The sequence below is a fragment of the Diceros bicornis genome, chromosome 8, assembly GCF_020826845.1.
Source record: "Diceros bicornis minor isolate mBicDic1 chromosome 8, mDicBic1.mat.cur, whole genome shotgun sequence".
NCBI classification, from domain to species: domain Eukaryota; kingdom Metazoa; phylum Chordata; class Mammalia; order Perissodactyla; family Rhinocerotidae; genus Diceros; species Diceros bicornis.
The window spans coordinates 55,580,543-55,607,448 of record NC_080747.1 but is presented as its reverse complement, the minus strand read 5'-3'; the positions used below and the strand labels follow the sequence as shown (position 1 = coordinate 55,607,448).

At 34.0% G+C, this 26,906-nt stretch overlaps 1 protein-coding gene across 1 annotated transcript; it reads right to left on the bottom strand.

The window, feature by feature from the left end:
* LOC131409659 (UDP-glucuronosyltransferase 2C1-like) lies at nt 1-26,202 on the bottom strand. The gene is made up of 6 exons (XM_058547204.1): nt 25,482-26,202; nt 19,757-19,905; nt 12,916-13,047; nt 6,237-6,324; nt 4,438-4,657; nt 1-280 (listed from the first exon to the last, which is right to left on the bottom strand). The coding sequence occupies exons 1-6, from the start codon at nt 26,200-26,202 to the stop codon at nt 1-3; spliced, it is 1,590 nt and encodes a 529-aa protein (XP_058403187.1).
* Between the last annotated feature and the right edge of the window lie 704 nt (nt 26,203-26,906).

Genomic DNA, 26,906 nt, shown 5'->3' with positions numbered 1-26,906 from the left:
CTACTCTCTCTTTTTCTTCTGTCCTGTGTTACCAAACTTCCAACAACAAAACAGGCAACATTTTGTGACCAGAAACATAATAGCTGCCACACACGCTAGCAGGAACCCAATCACATCCAAAGAACGGTACTGGTACCAGGTGAGGTCATAGGAGGCTGGCCGCAGGTGTTTGGCTCCTTTGTGGCGCATGACAAACTCAATCCAGAAGACTGCTCGGTCCAGGGGCTTCACAGGCTGATCGTGATGAATTCCTGATAACTTCATAGCATTCTCTTTATAGCTGAAGATTAGATATATAGACAGTAACTTGAAAAGTTCATTAAGAACGTGTTTCTAAAATTATGTTATATACTATGAGAACTATATTATACAATTATGTAATAAATATGTCACAGATGATATCATCAAGAGCACAGAATGCATATGACAGTTTATTTCCTCATAAGATATTTCTAGATATGGCGGCCTATCAGCTGGAACTTGTTGGATGTTTTGTAGTTTAAGTAATAATCGGAGGTAGGGGAGATATATTTTCTAGTTGGAAACATTTAAAACAACACTTAAGAGGTTCATTCCTATTTAGAAATAGGAATGTAGACTATGTAGGTTGAGAATACAGAATTTCGATCTCATTTGCTACATATGGTTTTAGGAAGAAGATAGTGACAGGAAGCAGCATTGAGAGGCAGGTCTGTGATAAAGAAACCCCTCACTTTCCCCCATATTTGCTCTGGAGTGTTAGTGTTCACAAAAAACTAATCTTCTACAGTAGCAGGTAATGGTTTCTGTCTGTGGTCTTCATGGCTCTGACATTTCACACCAAAACAAAAAGCTTAATGTGATCCTAGGGGAAAAGTAGGGGCTGAGAGTGAGTAGATCCTGGAATCTTTGCTTCAAGCTACAGAGGGATGCAAGTGCCAGTGGTGAGAAGAAACAATGGCAATAGCGAGATTGCTAACCCTTCTAATTTCATTCAAGGAACAAAAGACCAGGCCGGAGTTTCGGTATATGGTTTTGGATGGCTGACATAGAAGAAGGATTTCCTTATTTGTGAAGGAGGGATTTTTTTCTTTTACACTAAAGTGCAATCATCACTTGTGGAGATTATAGAACATTAAATTGTAGAAAATAGTGGAACAACCTGTGGAAACTTCTGAAGAAGAGAATTGTGAGTCAAAAAAATTATACAAAGCCCTGTCGCCCTTTGCTTTAAAAAAAAAAAAAAAAAGCAGGCTTTCCTTAATATGCAAGAATTTAAAGAATGAGTACTTCTGGATATAGCTCAGGAAAACAAAGAAACAACAAAAATAAAACCTCCACGACACACAACAAACTATTTGTGAGAGAACAAATTAATAAAACCAAAACCTCTCAGGAAAAGAAAGACTGAGGTAAAACACCAACGGCATCATTAAATCCATATAAATACCAAACTAAGGCTAAACTATACTGGAAATTGTGGTCATTGACAAGATGTGTATGTTATACGCCTTAACAATAATAATGATAATATATCAAACAAAAATTAGATGGGAGTCTTAAGAGACATGGACATTAGTTTGAGAAATGACTTTATAGTGAGAATTAAATCTATATTGACCAAAATTGTAAACATTTAAGGAAAAATTATTCTAATCTCTAACATCAATATTTATTCATGGATATGCATGTAATTTTTGGTAAGTGATGTATCTATTAAAGAAATATTTATCCAAAGTCTGGAAATTCTTTTAATTTGACTATAGTGTCTTTCTTTCCCTGAATATATTTATTTGATTGATTTGAAATTAAAGAACATAATTAATGTTATCATTCATTGTTCAGAATTTGTTTATTTATTTATTTATATCACAGTTATTTTTATTTGAAATGAAATAGTATTACCAAGTAATATCAAAATGAAAGGATTTTTTCCAGCTTTACTGAGATATAATTGAAATATAACAATGTGTAAGTTTAAGGTATACAATGTGTTAATTTGATACACATATGTATTACAATGTGATTACCACTGCAGCGTTAGCTAATACTTTTAACACAGCATGTAATCACTATTTCTTTCTTGTGGTGAGAACATCTACTCTATTAGCAACTTTCAAGTATGTAACACGGTATTATTAACCATAATCACAATGCTGTACAAAGATCCCTAGAACTTACTTATCTTATATCTCTAGTTTGTACTCTTTGACCAATATCTCTTCACTCCCTGAAACCCTAGCTTCTGGTAACCACCAGGGGCAACTCTCTGTTTCTGTGAGTTTGCCTTTTTAGATTACACATATAAGCGATATCATCAAGTATTTGTCTTTCTCTTTCTGACTTATTTCACAGAGCATAATGCCTTTAAGGTCATCCATGTTGTCTCAAATACCATGATCTCCTTTTTACTCACGGTTGAAAAATAATCCATTGTGTACATATGCCGTATCTTCTTTATCCATTCATCCATTGACAGACACTTAGGATATATCCATATCTTGGCTATTGTGAGCAATGCTGCAATGAACATGCGAGTGCAAATATCTCTTCCATATCCTGTTTCACTCCCTTTGGATATATACCCTGAGGTGGAATTGTTGAATCATATACTAGTTCTCTCTTTAATTTTTTGAGGAAACTCCATACTGTTTTGCATAATGACTATACCAATTTGCATTCTCAGCAAAGGTGAGAATTTGTTCCCTTTCTCCACAACCTCACCAGAACTTTTTATACCTTGTCTTTTCATGAAAGCCATTCTAACAGGAGAAAGTTGAAATCTCATTGTGGTTTTGATTTGCATTTCCTGACAATTAGAGATATTGAGCCCCCTTTCATGTAACTCTTGGCCAATTATATGTCTTCTTTGGAAAAATGTCTATTCAGTACTCCTGCTCATTTTTCTATCTATTTTGTTTTTTGTTTATTTGTTTTGCTATTGAGTTATATGAGTTATTTATATATTTAGATATTAACCCCTCATGAGATATATAATTGGCAAATATTTTCTCCCATTCCAAAGGTTGCCTTTGCTTTTGGTGATCATTTCTTTTGCTGTACAGAAGCCTTTATGTTTGATGTAGTCCCACTTGTTGATTTTTGCTTTTGTTTTTTGTGCTGTTGTTGTCATATCCAAAAAATCTTTGCCAAGACTCACAACATGGAGCTTTTCCTCTATGTTTTCTTCTAGGGGTTTTATGGTTTGTGGTCTTACATTTAAGTATTTAATTCATTTCTAATTAATGATTGTGAGTGGTGCAAGATAGGGGTATGCTTTCATTCTCTTGCATGTGATATCCAGTTTACCCAGCACAATTTATTGAGGAGAATATTCTTCTGCCATTGAGTATTCTAGGCTACCTTGTAAAAATTAGTTGACCATATATACAGGGGTTTATTTCTGGGCCCTCAGTTCTGTTCATTGGTCTATGTGTCTTTTTTTGCCAGTACTATTACCTTTTTTATTACTATAGTGTTGTAGTATAAATTGAAATCAGGAAGACTGATGCCTCTAGTTTTATTCTTTCTTGGAAGTTCTTGGCTATTTGGGGTCTTTTGTGGCTCCATATAAATTTAAGATTGTTTTTTTCTATCTCTGTGCCCTAAAAGTCTTGAGAAGCTGGTCCCTCAGCTTGCTCTTCCTTTCCTGATTAGGAGCTCTTTCTAACTGGGACAGTCCCTCTTGGCACTGAGCGATGCCAAGCCATCTTGGGGATAAGAACGATGCCATCAAAATGAAGCTGTCTTCCTTCTCTTCTTGGGTGATTGCTCTCAGTTTTTCTTGTTTCACTGTGTTGCTAGAATTTCTTGAGTGGACTCTAGAGCTCTCCTGGAGCTGATTTTGTTCACGGATATCTTTCCAATTATTGATCTTTGTTGGGGGACCATTAGGACCTCTCAATTTTACCTTGTTTTCTTTCTCTTGTTTAAAATTAAAATGTAGTAATATAGAATATTTTTATTGAGAAGTAGCATGATCGAATTTTTATAAAATTATTTTTTTCATTTTTCTTTTATGAATTAGCAAAAGGAAATATCTGAAGTAATATTTCTCTCTTGGTAAATGGTTATAGCTGCACTAGGAGAGTTAAGCTATTTTCATTTTTTTGTTTCTCTATTTTTTTGTTATATTGCCTAAATTCTTATAATGGTAATATCTGCAAATTTTAATAAATAAATAATAATTATTATTAATAAAAAATAAAGACGTGTCTCAAACAATGGCTTATTTTCCTTAAATAAATATAGTTTTTCTATTAGGTTGCAATCTATTAGAAATTAACAGTAGGTGAATCAAAATGCATCCATAGAATTTGAGAAGGAAAAGTCACCTGTATTTAATATTAGTTACGTGCTGGTAATTATTTAAAAGTAATCAATTAAAAATTGAATGAAACAATTTATTTCTTTTAAAATACTGGATGTTTCTGGGTAAAAAACATACTCTATACTCACACAGGGTTGTTTATAACCTCCTTCAAAGCGTTAAGCAGATTGGAACTCGTCATTCTACGCAAGTCTACTTCAACAGCTGCCCCTTTGGCTTTCATACGAGCAAGATTACCAAACTGATCACCAAACAAGGGAATTCCCACCACAGGGACCCCATGGTAAATAGCTTCATAGATCCCATTGGTTCCACAGTGAGTGATAAAAGCTCTGGTTTTAGGATGGCCTAACAGGAAAAAAATACATGATTATTATAAGCTGTGAGAGTTTTAGAATCAGAAAATCAGGACACCTGTACAAACCATTGATTCAATTAGGTAGCATCTTCTATACAATTCTGTGCCATGAGGCCATATATAAGGTCCTATAAATACTAATGAAAACAGCAATTAGTTATTCCAGCAATTAACTCATTCCACAAATCTCTAAGAAGATATGTGTGGAGATGAAACGATGGAGAGCAGTTTCCAGGTGGACAAGTTGTTGGGGTAAGGAATACACTAATAAAAAAGAAGGGAAGGATTGAAGAAACAAAACTCTTGTGTGGATGGGGAAGGGAAGGTAGGATGTTCAGGGTTTCACTGGGAGAATATTGGCATAGCAGGGTAGAAAGATAGACTAGGGCAAGTTCATGAAGTACTCTGTTTAAGAAAATGGGATTTTTCACTTGATTTTATTGTAATAAGGAGCCATTTATTATATTAGAAATGATAAATAGAATTATCAGATTTGTATTTTCAAGTATTTATAGCAGAGAAGAAAAGTGAAGTGGGAGAAAATGGATACAGAGAATCAAGAGGTGCTGCAATATTTTAGGCCAGAGTTAATGAGAGCCTGATCTAAAGGTATGTTAACTCTGATTCTGAAGAGGGAAAGATTGTATCATCAATGGGAGTTTTATAAATTCCATATTAATGTTAGAGCTTGACAAAGATTCTCTCCTTGACCAAACTCTAGTCAGACTCCTCTGAAATTTCTTCTCAACTAGGCTTTGACTTTTGGGCTTCTGTCTTTGTCTCTGCACTGTCTAATTTTAGCAAGAATCCTAGTAAGTCAGTTTAGCTAGACTCTTCCAGCTTCAATATCTGATCACACTCTATATCTGATCAGTTTCCTCATCCTTCACCATCCCCCAGATGACACCTGATCACCCTGACCTGCCTTCAGCAAAAATCTGAATAGGTCAGTTTAGGCAGAGTCTCCTCTAGCCCCTGAGATTTCCTCTTAGTAATTTTCCATCCAGTGACCCCACCCGTACCCCACTCTGCTCCGTGGCTATAAAATCTGTCCTTTTTTTTTTTTTTTTTTTTTTTTTTTTTGGTGAGGATGATTAGCTCTGAGCTAACATCTGCAGCAATCTTATTCTATTTTGTATGTGGGATGCCACCACAGCATGGCTTGATGAGTGGTATGTACATCTGCTCCCGGGATCCAAACCCACGAACCCCAGGCCACTCAAGCAGAGTGCATGAACTTAACCACTACACAACTGGGTCAGCCCCAGAAAAATCCCTACTTTTTCTTTTATTCAGACTTGTGTCCAGTCTTTCTGCCTCACTACAAAAGTCCATTGCAGTAGGCCCTATACTTCTCATGATGATCTTGAATAAAGTGTGTCTTTTAGTCTTTAACAACTGTCATGAAAAGTTTTTTCTTTAACAAGCTCCAGAAAAAATGTGAAGAAAACATTAAGGGATTTTTTGGCTTATTTGGTATACAAATTTGTTGCATTTGCTTTTGATTGAGTAATCATTCAGATTATCCCTTATTCAACTTTCTTTAGTTTTGCTTTTCTTTGGTCTTACCAAGAAGATCATTCTGCGGAATCCATTCATATAGCCGTGTATTGGGTCCTAAGGTGTCTGGTTTATTTCCTTTGTATCTCCACAGAACCTGTTAAGATAAATGCCTTTACTTTATTAGAAGATTTTCAGAATCACACGAGACTGTTATGTAGAATTAATCTAGGTCAAAGCCTCCATGTAACAGATGAGCAAACTGAGGCCCTAAGCGGTTAAGTAATGTGTGTTTTTAAAGCATTGAATCTACAACTATGTTTTCAATGCTTACAATATTCCTAACAGAATGGCTGTCATCATCAGGATAATTCTCACTTAGTAGATTAAAAAAAAAAGATAATCTATATATGAAATAATTACATATTGGTGTTACTAAGCCATTCTGGTAAAAGGAATTTTTAATTGGAGTGTTCAGAAGCAAAGGGGAGAGATGTTACCCACATTCATTTCAAGAATTTTTAGTGTTTTAAACTTTTGAAACATACTTGGCAGTAACGTAGAAGCAAGCATCGTCTTTTTTTTACTATAGTTATCTATACATAATGATATTTATTATTTTAATCTATTGTAAGTAAACAAATTCGGTGGCAGTAAACATATCCACAATGTTGTGTAACCATCACTGCTATGTACACCTCAAATGTTTCATCATCCCAAACACAAACTCTCTATCATTAAACAATAACTCCCTATTCCCCTACTCCCCAGTCCTTGGTAACCTCTATTCTACTTTTGGTCTCTATGAATTTGACTACTCTCGTTACCTCATATAAGTGAAATCCTATAGTATTCGTCTTGTTCTTAGTGGTTTATTTCACTTCACATTGTGTCCTCAAGTTTCATCATGTGCAATGTATTAGAATTTCCTTCCTTTTTAAGACTGATTAATATTCTGTTGTGTGTCCATATTACATTTTTGTGTACATTCATTTGGCTATTGTGTACAAAATCTGTTCAAGTTCCTGCATCAATTTTCTTTGATACGTGGCTAAGATAGGAGATATTGGGTCATGCAGTAGTTCTATTTTTAATTTTTTGGGGAATCACAAAACTGTTTCCACAGAGGCTACAATATTTTTCACTCCTACCCGCAGTGCACAAAAATTCCAATTTCTCGAAATCCTACCAACACTTGTTGTTTTCCATTTTTTGATAATGAGCATCATAATGAGTGTGGAATAGTATCTCATTGTGCTTTTGACTTACATTTCCATAATGATTAATGATGTTGAGTATCTTTTTATGTTCTTATTGGCCATTTGTATATCTTCTTGGGAGAAGTGTCTATTCAAGCCCTTTCCCATTTTTGAATCGGGTTTTTGTTGTTGCTCTTGAGTTATAGGTGTTCTTTACGTATTGTGGACATTAATCCCTTATTAGATATATGGCTTGCAAACATCTTTCCATATTTGTAGACATTGTATTTTTCTTTCTTAATATAGTATCTTTCAAGGCACAAAAGTTCTTCATTTGATGAAGTCCAATTTATCTATTTTTTCTTTTGTTGTCTGTGCTTCGGTGTCATTATCTATGAAATCATGGCCAAATCTAACATAAGAAAGATTTTTCTCCAGTATTTTCTTCTGAAAATTTCATAGTTTTACCTTTTAAGTTTAAGTCTTTGACCCATTTTGAGTTAATTTTTGTATATAATGTAAGGTAACGGTACTACTTCATTCTTTTGCATGTGGCTATCAAGATTTTACCAACACAGTTTGTTGAAGAGACTGACCTTTCTCCATTGAATGGTCTTAAACATTGTTGATAATCAATTGACAATACATGTGAGGGTTAACTTCTGACTCTGTCTTCCATTCCCCTATTTTTTTATGTCTGTTCTTCTGCCAGTACCACACAGTTTAATTTACTGTAGGTTTATCAAAATTTTCAAAGCTGGAGAATATGAATCCCCTAACTTTTTTCTTTTTCAAGATTGTTTTGTCTATTTGTGGCTCTTGCACTTCCATATGAAGTTGAAGATTGGATTTTCCATTTCTACAAAAAAAGCTGCTGGAACTTTGATAGACATTGCATTGAGTCTTTAGATTCTTCTGGATATTGTTGATATCTTAACTACATTAAGTCTTCCTATCCATGAATATGGGATGACTTTCCAATTATTTAGTTCGTCTATAATTTCTCACAGTAATAATGTTTTGTAGTTTTCAGGATAAAAATATTTCATCTCCTCTGTTAGATTTATTCTTAAGCATTTAATTCATTTAGTTGTTCTTGTAAATGGAATTTTCTTAATTTAATGTTCAGATTGTTCATTGATGGTTTACATAAACACAACTGATTTTTGTGTGTGGATCTCACATCCTGCAAATTTACTAAATTTTATTATTTGTTCTACCAGCTTTTTGTGTATTCTTGGAGATTTTGTATATATAAGATAATGTCATCTGCAAATAGAAATAGTTTTACATTTTCCATTCCAATTTGGATGCTTTTTATTTGTTTTTCTTGTGTTATATCCTAGGCTAGTACTTCTGGTACAATGTCAAATAGCAGCAGTAAAAGCAGACATCCTTGTGTTGTTCGTGTCTTTGGGGGAATGCTTTCAGTTTCCACTATTGAGTAAGATGATAGCTGTGGGTTTTCCAAAAATATCCTTTATCATATTTAGCAATTTTCCCTTTATTTATAGTTTTCTGAGAGTATTTATCATGAAAGAATATTGGATTTTGTCAAATTCTTTTTTTGTGTGTAATTTTAAATGATGGTGGTTTTTTTTCTTCATTCTATTAATGTAATGTATTACATTGATTTCTTATGTTGACCCACCTTGAATTCCTGAGATAAATTCCATTTCATCATGGTGAATACTCTTTCAATATTCTGTTGGATTTCATTTGCTAATATTTTGTTGAGGATTTTTATATCTCTATTTATAAAAGATCTTGGTCGGTAATTTTATTTTCTTGTCATGTCCTCATCTGGCTTCTGTATCAGGGTAAATCTGGCCTCACAGACCATTTAGGAAATGTTCCTTCCTTTGCAAATATTTGGAAGACTTTGTAAAGTGTTTGTTTAATTCTTATTTCTTCTTTAAATGTTTGATACAATTTACCAGTGACTTTTCATTGTTGAGAGGTTTTTGATTACTAATTTAATCTCTTAATTTGTTATAGGTCTGTTGAAATGTCCTATTTCTTCTTTAGTCAGTTTAAACAACTTGTGTGTCTCAAGGAATTTATCTATTTCTTCTAAGTTTTGTCTAATCTGTTGCAGCACAATTATTCATTATATCCTCCTTAGATCCCTTTTCTCTCAATAAAGTCAGTACTGTTCTCCTCATGTTCATTTCTGATTTTAGTTATTTCCATCTTTTTTTTCTCTTTGCCACTGTAGTTAAAGTTTTCATAATTTTGTTGATGTTCAAAAAATCAACTTTTGGTTTCATTAATTTTTCTCTATTGTTTTCTATTCTCTGTTTTAATTATATTTTCTCTAGTCTTTATTATTAAAAATTAGGTTACTGATTTTAGATCTTTCTTCTTTTCAATACAGGCATTTACAGCTATCAATTTCCCTGTGAGAACTGCTTTCACTCTAGCTCATAAGTTTTGGTTTGCTGTGTTTTCATTAATTTTAAAGTGTTTGTAAAATATCTCTGTGATTTATTCTTTGACCTTTTGGTGATTACCTTCAATAGCATACCAAAACTCTACTCCTTTATACCTCCAACCCCTTTCTGTTAATGATGTCACAAATTACATATTTATACATTGTGTTCCTAACGACATAGATTAATAATTGTTTTTTATGCATTTTTCTTTTCTATCACTGAGAAACTATAAAAGTGGAGTTAGATCCGTAAGTTTGATAATACTAGATATTATAATTGCCTTTGTAATTGCCTTTACTGCAGATCTTTAGTTCTTCAGATGGTTTTGTGTTACTGCCTAGCAGCCTTTCATTTCAGCCTGCAAGACACTCTTTTGCATTTCTTGCAGGAAAAGTCTAGTGGTAATGATCTCTCCCAACTTTTGTTTATCTGGGAATGTCTTAATTTCTACTTCACTTTTGAAGAACATTTTGCCTGATACAGCATTCTCGGTTGACAGTTTTTTCTTTCAGCATTTTGAGACTATCAACCCTCTGTCTTCTGGCCTCTAAGGTTGGCTCATAATCTTATAGAAGATCATTTACGTGATGAGTTGCTTCTCTCTTGCTGCTTTCAAGATTATCTCATTGTCTTTGCCTTTCAACAGCTTCATTATAATAGGTTTTGGTGTGGGTTCCTGAGTTTATCCTACTTGAAGTTTGTTAATCTTCTTGGATTTTTCAATTCATGTCTTACATTAAATTTGGCATGTTTTCAGTCCTTATTCTTTCAATATTATTTTTGGCTATTTCTGTTTTTCTGGGACTCCCAAATGTGTGTGATCATTCACTTGATGGTGTCTCACAAGTCTCTTAGACTTTGTTCACTTTTCTCCATCTATTTTCCTGTCTATTCCTCTGACTCAATAATTTCAATCATCCTTTCTTCAATTTTGCCAGTTCATTTTTCTGCCTGCTCATATCTGCTTTTCAATCCCTGAGATGAATTTTTCATTTCAGTTATTGTACTTTTCAACTCTTTATTTCCTTTTGGTTCTTTTTAAAATTTCTTTCCCTTCATTGATATTTTCATTTTGTTCTCATTGTGTCTTCACTTTATCATTGTCTTCCTTTAGTTTTTTGAGCATCTTTAAGACAATTGTTTTAAAGTTTTTCTGTAGTAATTCCAACATCTAAGATTCCTCAGGGATACTTTCTCTCAATTTATTTTGGTCCTTTGAGTGAGCGATACTTTCATATGTCTTTGTATGCCTTGAGACTTATGCAGAGACCTGGACATTAGATTCTTATAACGTATTAACTCTGGAAATCAGATTCTCCACTTTCTGTATGGTTTGATTTGTCTTTTTATTTTGATTGTTGATGAGTGTCTCTTGGCCAGGAATCAGCATGAGGTGAAAGACTTACATCTTCTCTGAACTTTTCTGAGCTATGTCCCTCTGTAGACATTCAAACCATTTTCTAAATTCCACCATATGTGCCGTTGTGTCAGAATGGCCTATTACTTTAACATCTGGGTCCCAAATGAAGAAAAAAGGAAAAAAGAAAAAAAATAGTTCCTTTAAAGCTACTGAAAGCTGCTTCACCCAGTGGGGTTTGAAAGAACTGTGGCTAGTGAAGTGTGAAACAACAGTGGCCAACTTCCATGCCTCCACCTCATTGATTAAAAGTGGCAATTATTAAACAGAATACAGAACCCCCAATATTTGGAAGATATGGTCCTTATTGCCAACCCTGGTTCCACCAAATCATACCAGAAATACAGGCATTTCCCTGCCATGGGGCTGGGTCATGGAGAATTTGAAGCTGCTGCTATGCAAAAGGCTGAAATTGACCAGTTTTAGTTAATAACTGTTTACCAGCCACATTTTCCCCTGGAAGTTGCAAGTGCTCAGATAGACTTCAGTGTTCCAATACAGTTACTTCCAACAGTTGCTGCCTGTATAATTGTTGTTTACTTTAAGAGACAGATCCTTGGTGCTTCTTACTTGACCTTATGTTGCCCCTAAGCATTGTACTTTAATGCAACAGAAAATTCAATATTTTGATGAAGATCCTTTTAAGATTAAGTATTAAAATGAGTACTGCAACCACAAACAGCTTTTGACAGAAATTTGGTTATAAATACAAGTATACTTATGATTATTTGAAACTTAAAAAGACATTTATTTGTCTATTTTAAGTAAAGCTAACAAGGAAAACTATGCCCAGTAATATAAGAACAACATTACTTAGTTATAATCTAGAATGATGTTAATTAAAAAAATCATATTGTGTAGGAAGATCATAGAGTGAACTGCACAAATCTTTTACTATATTACTAAAAATTTTTTTTTTTTTAAAGATTTTATTTATTTATTTTTCCCCCCAAAGCCCCAGTAGATAGTTGTATGTCATAGTTGCACATCCTTCTAGTTGTTGTATGTGGGACTCGGCCTCAGGATGGACGGAGAAGTGGTGCCTCGGTGCGCGCCCGGGATCCAAACCCGGGCCACCAGCATCGGAGCGCGCGCACTTAACCACCAAGCCACGGGGCCGGCCCTAAAAATTTTAATTGTTTAAATAGAAGAATCATTATTTGAAAGTACTTCAAAAATCTAAGCTGTCAGTTGTAGTCTCAATCAGGGCTTGGTCCAAAACCATTAATCAGAAGGAAATATAGTCCTCAGGAACCTTGTGAATTGAGGCAACGTTTTTGAATATCTTTTCCTTTATTATTTGTCATGTTAGATGTACTTTGTATGTATGTTTCAGAATTAAAAAACAAACTAGAACAACTAAACAAGTCTAGATTACAAGATAGATTACACGTAAGCCTGGAAACCTAGCCATAAAGCTGACAGATGTTTTAAGATTAGTCAATGATTTAGTTTTAGTCCATTATTTTAAAAAAACATTACAATGTGTTTTCCTATTAGTAATGCTACTTTTAAAGCAGGATAGCAGTCAAATGTTTTTAGCCACCCTCTTCTAGCATTTAATACTTTTTCTTTAAAGCTCAGTTAAATGGATGCTAACAATACCAATAGTTTTTCCTACATTTGTGAAGTACACTTTTAAGGAGACCTTCATGGATTTTAAAATAGCTACTCCTCAAAAAATAAGATTATCTGACCTTCTGTGGAATCTGGGCAAGGGCTGATGCAATCATGTTAGACTTTTCTTCTGTGAGGTTTTGGACCATTGACCCCAGAGTAAATACCACAACTCCATCTTCTCCAGAGCTCTGGACAAACTCTTCTAACTCCTGTAAAGAAAACAGCCTTTGTAATATGACAGTCTAGACTTCTAAGAATACAATAGTCACAAACCTGTCTCAATTTGTCTGATATTAAAGCAATTCTGCCTTTTCATATGTTAACAATTTTAGAGTACGAAGCATTATCTAAAATCACTGGTTATTAGCCAGTTAAAAATAGTTTAAATTGAAGGTTTCCATCCAGCATGTTCTAAACATTTTTCAGGTGTGTGTGTGTGTGTGTGTGCGCATTTGTGTTCACAAATTATTTACTGTTATCTTCTGCCATGTTTTCAGTTCTTTCATGTATCATTTAATTTAAATATATGGTGATATTAAGAGATATGTATATATTTGCAGATGAGAAAGCTGTCTCAGAGAGGTTAAGCACTTTGTTCAAGGCTACACAGCAGTAGGAGGCAGAGCCAAATTTGTAAGTTAAGCTTGTTGATTCTAAAGCCAATGACCATATTCAACACTCTCTACTGCCTTCCAACATCCTCTCCACAATACTCCAGACGAAGAACACTTGACTCCTACTTTAAGATAAATAGCTCCACTACTTCACTTCATATTTATCCCTGGAGACTGAGAAGATCATCATTAACTTTTATGCTGAATCAGTCAGCATAATAACATGTTAATTGTATATTTAGTTTCTTTCTTTTTTTTAAATTAAATTTTCTTTTATTTTGATTCTATTGCATTTTATCTAAGCTTCCACAAACACATTTAGGAATGAAGTAACCATATAATTTACTGGCCAAATAAGTAACGCAAAAATATCTATAATGCAAACTCTGGAGAGAACGATAATATTATGGAAATGTATGGCTTTGCATTCAAAATAAAAATATTTAATCATATTGAAGTAAAAAGAAATATTTTCACCTTATATTTAAGTAGTAAACAAACTAAGCCAAACAAATAAGACAAGAGAAAAAATATGTGAAGATTGAAAGGGGAAGACATAAATTTTGTACATATGTACATGACAATATTAGGGAAACCAAAATAACCAATATGCAAACTATTATAAATAATAGTTGGTCAGATTTATAATCACTACACAAAAGTCAATAATATTTTTTCACAATAGCAATAACCATCCTGAAAGTTTAAAATAAGTCATCATTCACTGTAGTAATTAAAAATATAAGCTGTTTAAGAGTACAGATACATACACTTTTATTGAAAAAAGTTTCAAATTCTAGTAAATGCCATAAAAGAAAACCCTAATAGATAGAGCTTTATGGTGTGCATTACTCAGTGTTCTCCAGAGAAATAGAACCAGTAGGATGTGTGTATATCTGTCTATATCTATCTATCTATCTATCTATCTGTCTATCTATCTATCTATCTATCTGAGAGAGATTTGTTTTAAGGAATTCGCTCAGGTGATTATGGAGCCAGGCAAATCCAAAATCTGTAGGGTCGGCCATCAGGCTGGAGATCCAAAGAAGAGCCAATGTAGCTCAAGTCTGAAGGCCTTCTGCTAGAAGACTTCTATTTTCTGGGAGAGGTCAGACTTTTGTTCTATTCCGGCCCTCAACAAATTGAGTGGAGCTCACCCACACAGTGTAAAGCAAGTTGCTTTACTCAAAGTCCACTATTTAAATGCTAATCTCCTCCAAAAACACCCTTGCAGAAACATCCATAAAATGTTTGACTAAATATCTGATTACCTGTCCCAGGCAAGTTGACACTTAAAACTAGCCATCACACTATGGTTCTAGATGGATTGACTTAATATGTAAACCTTTCAATCTTTTCAAATTAATTTTCAATTAAGGCATAATTTTCTTGAGAAACTGGCAAATATTCTTAAGTTTATATAATATACCTTTTTATAAATAATTAATGAACTCTGAAAAAGAAAAGGAAATACTGGGCACTTTTTAAACCAGATTATAATACATAATACAAAATGAGTGCTACTAACCTCCTAACAGACAAAATGAACAATAGAATGAAGTAGTGAGATCAGAAAAAAGACCATGAGTATGTAAAAGCCTGCTATATATAAATGTGATATCACAAGTCACTGAGACGATCAGTGAGAAAAATGCATATGGAGTAGATGATTTACCATTAGGTAGCACTATGAAAAAGATAAAAAGATGGTTATGATTACACTTAATTTAGTACTTTATGTTTAAAAAAGGAAATCCAAGGTAACATTAACAGAAATATGAATTCATAGAGGAAGATACTTGCAATGACTAAAACAGGGATTAATACCTAGATATTCTAGATTATGGAAAGAATTTGTATCACTTGGCAAAAAAAAGACCAATATATTATCCAAGAGAAAAATGTACCAAGTATATGATTTTAACAGAGAGAAAATCAAAATAACTGGTAAGTTTCTGAAAAGTTGCTGAACATTGCTATTAATTGAGATTACCAATAAAATTCAATAATGTGAAACCACTTTACCTCTGTGTAACTGACAAATATTAGAAAATAGAATACTATCAAGGACTAGATATGATGTGGAAGTTGGGACCACTCAAGCACTCCTGATGAAACTATACACTTGTACAGATATTCAGTGAAATTAAATGAACAGTGAAATTAAGTATGTATGTGCCCCTTGACCCTATGACCCCACTAATGTGTATGTTATCCCAAATATATGTACATGTCCGTAAAGGAACACGTGATGAAATTTTTCTTCACAATAGTCTTTGCTGTAGGATAGAGATGGAGACATATAATTGTCCCTTATGGGTAACAAATAAATAAACAAATAAATAAAATGTGGTAAATATATACACCAAAATTCTCTGCAACAGTCAGAATAAATGAAATATATTTACAAATAGAAACTTGGAGACATATTAAAAAACCATAGAGTAATAAAAGAAAGAAAATATGAATTACAGCATAACATCATGACTGAAGTAAACTCAAACCAATACTATATATTGTTCAACGATCCACAGTTATCTGTAGAAATTGGAATGAAAGGATAAATATTATGTGTGCTTGACTAGATGTCTACTGGTTGTGGGGTAATGGAAGAGAAGAGGAAAAAGAAAAATATGTAAGAAAATTAATCAAAAGAAATATCTGGTGTGGGCTGATTACAGAATGCATGAGTTGAGAACATAATGAACGCATTCTGTGGACCTGAGGTTCAAGCAAAGCAAACAAAAACAAAACATAAGTTCCATAATTCCACAAACATATGTTTTAGCGTTCAAAATCAAAATGACCTTTTTTATTATGTTGTAGTGGGAGGGAAATTTTTCCCTCCTCTTCTCAACCTTTTTCTATGTCTTCCTTAGAAGGAAGAGATGAAAATCTGTTTGAGTCTTACTTCAGAACACTGATTTGGTCACATTTACTAGGAGATTATTTAACTCAGTGTGATGAGAACACCAAGACATGGGTGAGTGGGGATCTTTCTCTACTTCTGGAGATGGGGTCAAAAGTTTAAGAAGAAAAGAACCTGTCCTAGAGACGGTGCTTGGATACTGTTTTCTTCTTTTCATGTTTAAACCGATCTCATTACTTAGGGATAGCTGCCTGATTACTGATAAGGTTTTGACTCAAGCAAAGAAAAAGCTATGTACAATTGAGTCTATCCAAATGATGCAGACTAATTTACTACACAGAAGTTAAGGCATGAATGTAGTTAACAAAAGGGCTTCCACTTATTTATAATACGCCATTGTATGTACACTAACTCAAAAACAGCACACAAATACGGTTATTGTTTCTGGAAAGATTCAAGTTTTACCAGGTTCTGCCGGCCTGTTTCTGTCTATGAGAGCCTCAAACTTCATGATTACTTTACTTTTCACCCTCACTATGGGTTATTGTGCACATTCTTATTGGTGCTTGTATTTGTATGTAACATGTAGATTTAGTGTCCTTAATCTGCTTTTATAATTAGGAATATTATTGAAAATCCAGAAATATTCTGTTACCAAAATTTAACATGAATTATTCAAAAAATAAAACGTTATGAAAATACTTCCTGTATTAAAGAAGCTTTACTGCCGTCATAGATTTAGGAATCCATTTTTTCATGAGCTTGAGAGCATGTGCATTATTTGAATCCACAGACTGTGAGTGCGCTTCTGTAGTGTCCCCAAGGCCTTACTGTGTTCTGGTGGGAGGAGACAGGGGAAATAAGATTCCACTGGAACTACTTTAAAGATCTGACCCTTTCTAGATATTCTTAAAGATCACTCAGAAAACATCAGATAAATCCTTAGTGCCACACTGTTGGTAAAATGAATAAATACATGAATACACACAAATATATATTATGGACACATATATGTGTGTGTTACTGGAACAATAATAAGGCAGTAGGAGGGTTCTGAATATGTTTGAATTATTAAGATATAGCAAATATGTATAGAAGTAAGTCTCACACTATCCCAACAGATGACTTCTATGTTTTTATAATTGAATCTTTACAGTAGATCTTTTATCCAAAAGTATGAAATAATGTAATGAAGGCTCAGAACATCTATGTGACTATTTTCTGAGCGGAAGGAATGGTTTAGAACAATATATAATGGATACCCAGGATTATTTAACTTGTCAAAATTAAATTAATGTATTCATATAACAAGATAAATTAAAATTTTATATTACATGATTTAAAAATTCCCAAGTATTTCCAGCCTCTTTAATGAGTGTTTCATATACTTTCTGATCTTACCTGAGACTTAGATCTTGCCCTACAATCTTTTGGGTACACTCTACTTATTTTACCACATCTGAATCAGGATCCAGACAGAGGCTTGATCTGTGTCCTCCCCTCTTCTGACTGCATTTCCAGCCATTTCCCTTTCTTCCAAAAACATCTTCATCCTTATGTGTTTCATCTGTGCTATCAACTACCCATGCTCACTATGTCAACCGTCACACTTTCAGGAAGACCTCTGTTCACAGAAGGCTTTGGCATCTGGCTCATTGTCCTCTGCTCCATGCCAAGTTCTGTTTTTACACAGGGTGACTTAGCCAATACAAAATCACGTCTTTTTATTCCTGGACTTCCTTAATTTAAAACCACTGCTTGTGAAAAAGGCAAAAGTACAGAGGCAGTAGAAAAAAATCAATGATTTTTATTTTTTTCAATGATTTCCAGGGATTTAGGGGCAGGGAGGAATGTTTAAGTGGAGCACGGGTGTTTTTCCATCGGTGAAACTATTCTGTATGATACTGTCAGTGTAGATACATGCCATTTTACATTTATCAAAACCTAGAGTATACAACACAGAGTTAACCTTAATGTAAACTATGGACTTTGGTTGATATTGATGTGTAAATGATGGTCCATTAATTGTAACAAATGTGCCACACTGACGTGGGATATTGATGGTGAGAGAATCCGTGTGTGGGAGGGGAGCAAGAGATAGGTGGAAACTCTCTGCACTTTCTGTTCAATTTTGCTGTGAATGTAAATGGATCTAGAAAAAAGTCTATTAAAAAATCACAAACACTACATAGACCTGTCCTCTGAAATTAAGACACTGTATTCAGCAGCTGTCTACTAAACATTGCATAGGCACATCAAATTCAGCATGCTCAAATATGAACACATCATTTTCCCTCACAACTGTTCCTCTTTAGTTCCTCACCTTAGTAAATGCCAATATTCTTTACTAAATTGCCCACATAAAGCAACAAATAAAGGAAAGACATACAGGCAAACAAGAAGCCAACAATACGTTCTTGAACTCGCTCCTTTAACCTCTACCTCCAGCCAATCACCAAATCCTGTTGAATTTCTTTGTAAATACTTCTTAAATCTCTGCAATTATACACAAAATCACTATTATATTGTAGTTTAGATCTCTATAATCTCTTGAAGGAACTATTGCAACTGTATCTTAGCTCATTTTTCTGCCTTAAATCTTGCTCCATTCCAAAAAATTCAACAGCCAAGATTTACGTAAGGATAAGCTGTATCACATTACTGCTTAAAATTACGCATTGATCCTTCACTGACCTTCAAATTGAAGTAAAGAATATGTAGTATTGTACATTTGTTTTTTCAAAAATTATCCCCTGATTATTTCTCCAATCTGATTTCTCTTCTGTATTCAAACCGAACAGCTCAACATTACCGCACTTCTGCCAGATTTTTTGGATAGACCATCATATCTTTGTTCAATCTATTCTCAAATTATTAGAATTTCCTCACGATTGTCCATTTCTAAGACAAGGTGATGCTAAATAATATGCAACTATGAAATCTCAATGGCTTAAAAATCAACTTTATTTCTTTCTCATGCCCTACATCCGTCTATTGAGCTGCAGTTGGTACACATATTATTTAATCCAGACCTCAGGTTGACAGAGTAGCCAATATTTGGAACACAGCCTGTTGACATAAGAAGGGAAAAGAGAATTCTGGAGTATCTGGACCTGACAATTAGGTGTTGGCCCTGGAAGTGATCGATGACACTTAACTCATAGTCATTGCCCAGAGAGAACTTCATGGTTCCACTAAACCCAGGGCTAGGAATTTCATTCCTATCAAATATCTGGCATACTTGACGAACACCACTAAAAATTGCCATGATAATGTTATAAGATAACTATGGCAGTATCATAGTCTAAGAGGATAATGTCTATTAATCCCTGTGTCCATGTTTTCAGTTTGAGGGTCAAATATTATAAATAATAAACCAAAAATCATTCCAAAAGACAAATACTCGAACAAGCAAAAATAAGGACATTTAATTACCTTAGGTAGGGGCTTTGCAGGCTTGCAGTGTAGTCCTCCAACAAATTCAAAATTAGGTAAATAAGGGTAAGGAAATTCAAAATCCCAGGAAGTTCGAATCAACCACATTTCAGCTTTCCCCATAGTCTCACATAATGTGGTAGGTTTTCCTGAATAAAAATGATAGAGGAAAATCAAACTGGTACATTAAGTAGAAAATGTTTTACCATCCAATTTCCTAAGAAAAATCGGTGAGGAACCTATATTGAGCATGTGTAACCCATGTGAAATCAATGGGCCTCCCCCCACCAAGAGTATACAATAGTGAGATTATGAATAACCAAACTAAGATATACATCTAGAACCCGGCCAAAAGCCTGCTGGCGATGGAGTCTTTCTGCTTGAGCTAAGCCTGAGCCCTAGGCCATGCTCAGAATTGGCAAATGCTCCCAGTAGGAATAAGAAACTCAGGCAGTGATCCTAGTTTACTATGGTCAAGTGTCTCCTCTTCTGGAATTCCAAATTATCTCAACTTTGTTGCTCCAATAGCCTTTTGATATCTTCGAAAAATGACTTTTGCAATTCATCCATCTTTTTCTAGTGTTTTTGAGTGTGCTGCCACAATTAATTACATCCTACCAGAAATGGAAATCTTTTAATATATTTTTGAAAGTGATTATCTCCTTTGCTATACAAAATGAAAGTTCCTATTTCACAAAACTTTGTCCTCTTTGGTGAAGACATAGTACTGCATAATACTCTAGTGGCAAAATATTTGCTATCATTTACTTGGCAAACAGTACAAACGGGTACTTTTCAACTGAAGTGGTAGCCATTAATCATTAACAGAATAAGAACTCAAACTAGTGACTCTGGATTAAATGTTTTCCCCTAGTTTGGAGCCAGAGCTTCATTCTAAATTTTATTCAGTTATTGTAGTATAAGGAAGCTTACCCAGAAATTTGATGTCCTTTTGAAATATATATGCAGTATTACTGAGATGAGGAAATTGTAACTACTATATGGTTTCACACCATTTGGCTTTTTGAATATTCTCCTTGATGTTCTGAGTGCTCTAAAGTTTTGATCAGAATATATGAGTGATTTTGAACTGACCAGAGCAATATATCTGTATAAGAGATCACAGGCAAATATCAATACTTTATGAGTTTGAGTCTGGTAACAACAATGGTATTCAAAATCCAGTTTTATATTTAGTACTTATCTCATTTTGGTGCCTTATTGGTGTCGGCCATGGGTATAATCTTATTCTCTTTGCATGATGCTTCACCTGCTCACCCTTTTTATGACAGTTTTATTGAGATACAACTTATATATCATACAAGTCTTCCTTTTAAATACGCAACTGAGTAGTTTTTAGTATATTCATGAAGTTGTGCAACCATCACCACTATTTAATTTTAGAACACTATCATTATCCGCAGAAGAAATCCCATATCCATTGGCAGTCATTCCTCATTTCCCGCTGTCCCCAGCCCCTGACAACCCATATTCTACTTTCTGTTTCTATTTGCCTATTGCAGAATAATCTTATTTCATTTCATATAAATTAAATCATACATTATGTAGCCTTATGTGCTACCTTATTTACTTCTCATACTATTTTCAAGGTTCGTTCATATTCTAATATCTCTCTGTAATTCATACATTTTATTGCTGAATAATATTTCTTTGTATGGATAGACTTCATTTTGCTTATCCATTCATCAGTTGACGAACTTTTGGGTTTCCATTTTTGGCTATAAAAATGTATATTCATGTATATATTGGTGTGAACATATTTTTTCATTTATGTTGGATATATACCTAGGAGTAGTATTGAAGAGTCATTTGTTTAATTTGCTCTCTTTCATAATAAGATAATATCTTTTTCTTGTTAAATGTCTACTTTGAAAATAATCTACTGTGCTTAATACATCTTACTGAAATAGAAAAAATATAGTACGAAAAGAGTAAAAATTAATGGATATAGATAAAGAGACTATGAGAAAATGTTCCAAATTTGGAAATCAAATGAAACTGTAGCATTTCTTTTTGAGACAATACTGGGGCATTGTTGAACAGTGAATGAAGAATTAGTTAATTCTTTAGGAGAAAATGCCTACATTTTACCTTGTTATTTATTATTGATTTACTATGGAATTTTGAGTCCAGATACAGTGACATTAAATGTTAAATTGTATATTTCCATCTGGTAAAAATGATCACCCAGCAAATTATGATTTTGTTGCCTATAGGACATTAACAAGTTTTGTGTCTAACCTAGTAATATTATCTTAATATTCACTATTTTTCCCCAAATGATTATAAATAGTTCCTCAAAATATTTTTTGAACCAGATTTGCCATCTTATTGATTTCTTCTTTGATGATTTGAATGTATGTATGGCATGATTCACTTAATAATTCTATAAGAGTTACATTATTTAAAATTTGAAAAATATACTTAGAATTCATTATAAAATGAAGATCCTAAATTCTGAATAACCAAATGGGAATCTATAGATAATAGCATTTTTAAATTTAGGAGAGTCATGAAACGTTATCCTTCTATTTATCAAGGCTTCATTCTTCTTTCTCTGATTACTGATATATTCCCCAAAAGAATATTCTAGGGTTCCAAGAGTTAGGAAAGAATCAGAGACAGAGTCATATCCTGTCATTAATGCTTCACTATGTAAGAGGTTCCAAAACTGAGTATCAAACTGCTGAAACCAGAAGTAAATAAATCATTTAAATCCAGCAGTAGATCAGACATTGCCTAATCCATGACTCAGAAAGTGTCTCCAGGATGAGATTCTACGTTATCTTTTCTCAGTTTTGCCTTTTGCTTCTTGAACTCTGACCACAGATAAGTGATAGGTGCGGCAGTCTCTGCCCACATTTTTTTTTAGGGTCAAGTCTAGAAGAAATAAGCACTTGCTTCTGTCACAGAACAACCAGAAAAGTCTCAATGCAATGTGTTGGCCTTGATTAGGTCATAGGCCTCCTTGAACCCATGGCATATTCCTGGGCCGCATACTTCGTTAGAAGCAGTCATATTTTTTGCTAGTGGGTGAGGGAATAATTTCTCAGAGAAAATTTAAAACACATACCAGAAGAAAGGAAAAAAGATCTGCTTTATAAAATAAGAGGTCACAATTATAAAGGAAAATTTTAATTCTTTTTTGGAATAAACTAAAACTTCAGCAATGATAAGTTATTAGAGATACTTCTGTTAAAATTAGTAACAAGGAAAACCATCCTAAAAGGCATATGGAACCACGAAAGACATCAAATAACCAAAGTAATCCTAATAAAGAAGAACAAAGTTGGAGGAATCACACTTCCTGATTTCAAACAGTATTATAAAGCTATGGTAATCAAAACCATGTGGGACTGGCATAAAACCAGACACATAGACCAATTGAACAGAATCAAGAGCACCCAAATGAATCCATGCATAGATAGTGAACTAATAACTCACAAGGGAATCAAGAATACTCACTGGAAAAAACATAGTCTCTTCAGTAAACAGTGCTCTGAAAATTGGATATTCACAGGCAAAAGAATGAATCTAGAGCCCAATCTTACTCCAATCACAAAAATTGACTCAAAATACATTAAAGACTTAAATGGAAGACCTAAAACTGTAAGACTCCTAGAAGAAAACATAGGGAAAAATCATCTTTATGTTGGTCTTGACAATAATTTTTGGGATATGATGCTCAAAGCATATGCAACAAAATTAAAAATAAACAAGAGGGACTATAACAAACTAAAAAGCTTGTGCACAGCAAAAGAAATGATCAACAAAAGGAAAAACAACCTATGAAATGGGAGAAAATATTTGCAAACTATATATCTGATAAGGGCTTAATATCCAAAATATATGAGAAACTCATACAACTCAACAGCAAAAAACCAAATAATCCAACTAAAAAATGAGCAAAAGTCCTGAAGAGATATTTATCCAAAGAAGATATTCAAATGACTGACACATACATGAAAAGATGCTCAACATTACTAATCATCAGGGAAAAGCAAATCAAAACCACCGTGAGATATCACCTCACACCTGTTAGGGTGGCTATCATCAAAAAACAAGAGATGACAAATGATGGCAAGAACGTGGAGAAAAAGAAACCCTTGTGCACTGTTGGTGGAAATGTAAATTGGAGTGACCACAACGGAAAACAGTATGGAAGTTTCTCAAATAATTAAAACTAGAATTACCATATGATCCTGCAATTCCATTTCTGGGTATTTATCCGAAGAAAAGGAAATCACTATCCCCCAAAAATCTCTGCACTCCCATGTTTATTGTAGCATTATTTATAATAGCCAAGGCAAGGAAACAACCTAAGTATACAACGATGGATGAATGGATAAAGAAAAGGTGGTTATACATACAATGGAATATCATTCAGCCATGAGAAAAAAGGAAATCCGGCCATTTGCCTCAGTATGGATGAACCTTGAGGGTTTTATGGTAAATGCAGTAAGTCAGACAGAAAAAGACAAATACTGCATGATATCACGTATATGTGGAATCTAAAAAAAATCTAAAAAACAAAAACAAACTTATAGATACAGAGAATAGATTGATGGTTGTCAGATATGGGGGTTGGAGGGTGAGCATAATAGATGAAGGTGTTCAAAAGGTACAACCTTTCAGTCATAAAATAAGTAAGTCCTGGGGATATAATGTACAACATGGTGACTATATTTATTACTACATTGTATATTTGAAGGTTGCTAAGACAGTCGATCTTAAAAGGTTTCATCTCAAGAAAAAATAAGTAATAACTATGTGTGGTGATGGATGTTAACTAGACTGTTGTGGTGATCATTTCACAATATACACAAATATCAAATCACTATGCTGTGCGCCTGAAATTAATATAATGTTATATGTCAATTATATCTCAAAAAAACCCTAAATAATATAAGCCAGGTACTGCTTCATCAAAGATAATTAATATCATAGGCAAATAATTCTTAAGACAATATATGAACACTTTTTAAAATAAAAATCAATCATGTTAAAGGAAAGAAGAAGGGGTAAACAGACTTACTGAAGTAGAGGGAAATGTGTTCAGGGTGCAAGCTCACTAGTTGACCTCTAGTGCATTTCTGAATAGAACAAGGACAACGAAATTGTGAGATAAATTAAAGAATCTGAGTACATGGCCCTTCAGAGAAAAATCTTCCAATTTTTTCCTCTTTGGGAGACAAAAGCAGATGAAACCAAGGTACATATATTTATTTTCTAGGTTTGTGCTCACCACATGACAAGCCCTGCAACCAAGCAACTAAGCCTAGATAGGATGCAAACAGAAAGGCTAAGAAATAATATGTTAATCAGAAAGAAAACAGGATGTATAAAAGAAGAAGTAAACAAGAGAGAAATAGTCCAAGGTTTTGAAAATCAAGCACACTGTTAGATGTAGGTTTTCCAGACCCCCCAAAAATTAGCAGCAGCAAGTAGGATTTCTGTACAAGCATAAAGCATATTCCTTCTCTGATATGTTGTAAGTAGTTATTCATCTAAAACAAACAAAAGAATCATTTTTTTTCACTTCACACAGCTTAGCCACGGTTTAGCCACAGTTTAGCTACTCCAAGATCCACAGTGGCTTGCATCTTCAATTAAGAATACCTTTTTAAAGCTTTTATACATTCAGATAAATATTTACATTTTGCATATGAAAGAAGAATCCTTATTACATTCAGATTTCTCTTACCTAAAACCTTGCTATAGTACTCATCCCATTCCGGGAGCGTAAAATATAAATACATCACATCACTCATTGCGTAAAATAACCAATTCTCCAGCCTCTGTACAAAAGTCATGTGGTCTGTCAGTCCTAATGTGCTGCCAGGAACGTAAGAAGAAGGGATGGGAAGCCCACCACACAGTCTCTCAATGAAACTCCCATAAGAAAACCGTAAAGAGTATACAAATGGAATATTGAGAAGCTCAGCCAACAACTCCCCACAAAAGCTTAAAGGATCAGCGATGCAGATATCAAACTTAGCTGCCTGTAGCCTGCTGAGTAACTCCTTATTTGTGATAGCACTGTCACAAATTCTTTTCACTGTTCTTGACATACGTTTGCTCATTTCTGTCAGTTTTACTGGTATGTCCCACCATGAAAGTTCCGGTAGGTCAAAAGTAACTATATAGAGAACAGTATTTAGCTCTTCCATGAGAGTTTCTTTAGTTATTGAAAGTTGAAGGATCTCTACATTAAAGGGAACCTTGGTATGATCCATCAGAAGATTTGGTGTAGGTACCAGGATGGTTATTTCATGCCCACGAAGATGGAGTTCTTCCAGAATAACTTTTAAATTAATCCAATGGCTAAAATCCATGGGCCATACAAGTACTTTCCCAGCCCTTCCAGAGTCGAAGAAGCACAGATGCAGCATGAAGAGGACGCAGAAGCCTTTCACAGTCTTCATGATCAGCTCCTCCTCTAACAAAACTTGGGCTTAAACCAAGTGCATGAAGTTCACAATCCAAAGATCTCTTCTTTGACACTCTCAACCAATTTATAGTAGGTTGGGCTGAGCTTTGAACAGCACACTTTGTATTATTGATTAAAAGCAAATGCAGCTGCTTTGATAAAGAAAAGGTCAGTAAAGTCAATTAAATAGTTAGGAGGAAAATACTCTTAATCAGAGTTTTAAAACTTCTTTTAGAGGATATGAAAATAAAGAGGCTTAAAGTTAAACACAGATCTAAAATAATTGAACTAAGATTGGATGTTTTTGCATCCTTTTCTCTGGTGTCACTTAATGTTGATGAACAGAATCATCTCTCTAGTATTTCTCTTACTGATAACTCTGCTAGATATTCTAGACAGGAAGGAGGTTATCATCTACTGCCCGAAGGAGAGCGTATGTACAATGTAAGAGGCATTAAGGCAGAGATAAGATTTAAATTCAAATATTCTACTGCTGAATTTAGTGCTCTTTCTGCTAAATCACATCTAAGGGAGAAAAGGAATAATTTTCTTTTTACTGTAACTGCAGATTTGAGTTCAAGTTCTGATTCCAGGTTAGATTAATGTTATATTGAGAGGAAATATCTTGGAATAGAAAAGGCAAGACATGAAGAAGATAACAATAATCTTATCCTTCCTTCCAGCACATCCATTCTATTT

What these genes read in the sequence shown, in the direction of transcription:
- LOC131409659 (XM_058547204.1), bottom strand. Translation starts at nt 26,202, where the DNA reads ATGAAGACTGTGAAAGGCTTCTGCGTCCTCTTCATGCTGCATCTGTGC. An exon ending in CTGCAAAGCCCCTACCTAAG is followed by an intron (nt 13,048 to 19,756) that starts GTAATTAAATGT and finishes TTTTCTTTACAG; the next exon opens with GAGTTAGAAGAGTTTGTCCA. An exon ending in TTGCCCAGATTCCACAGAAG is followed by an intron (nt 6,325 to 12,915) that starts GTCAGATAATCT and finishes TTATCTTAACAG; the next exon opens with GTTCTGTGGAGATACAAAGG.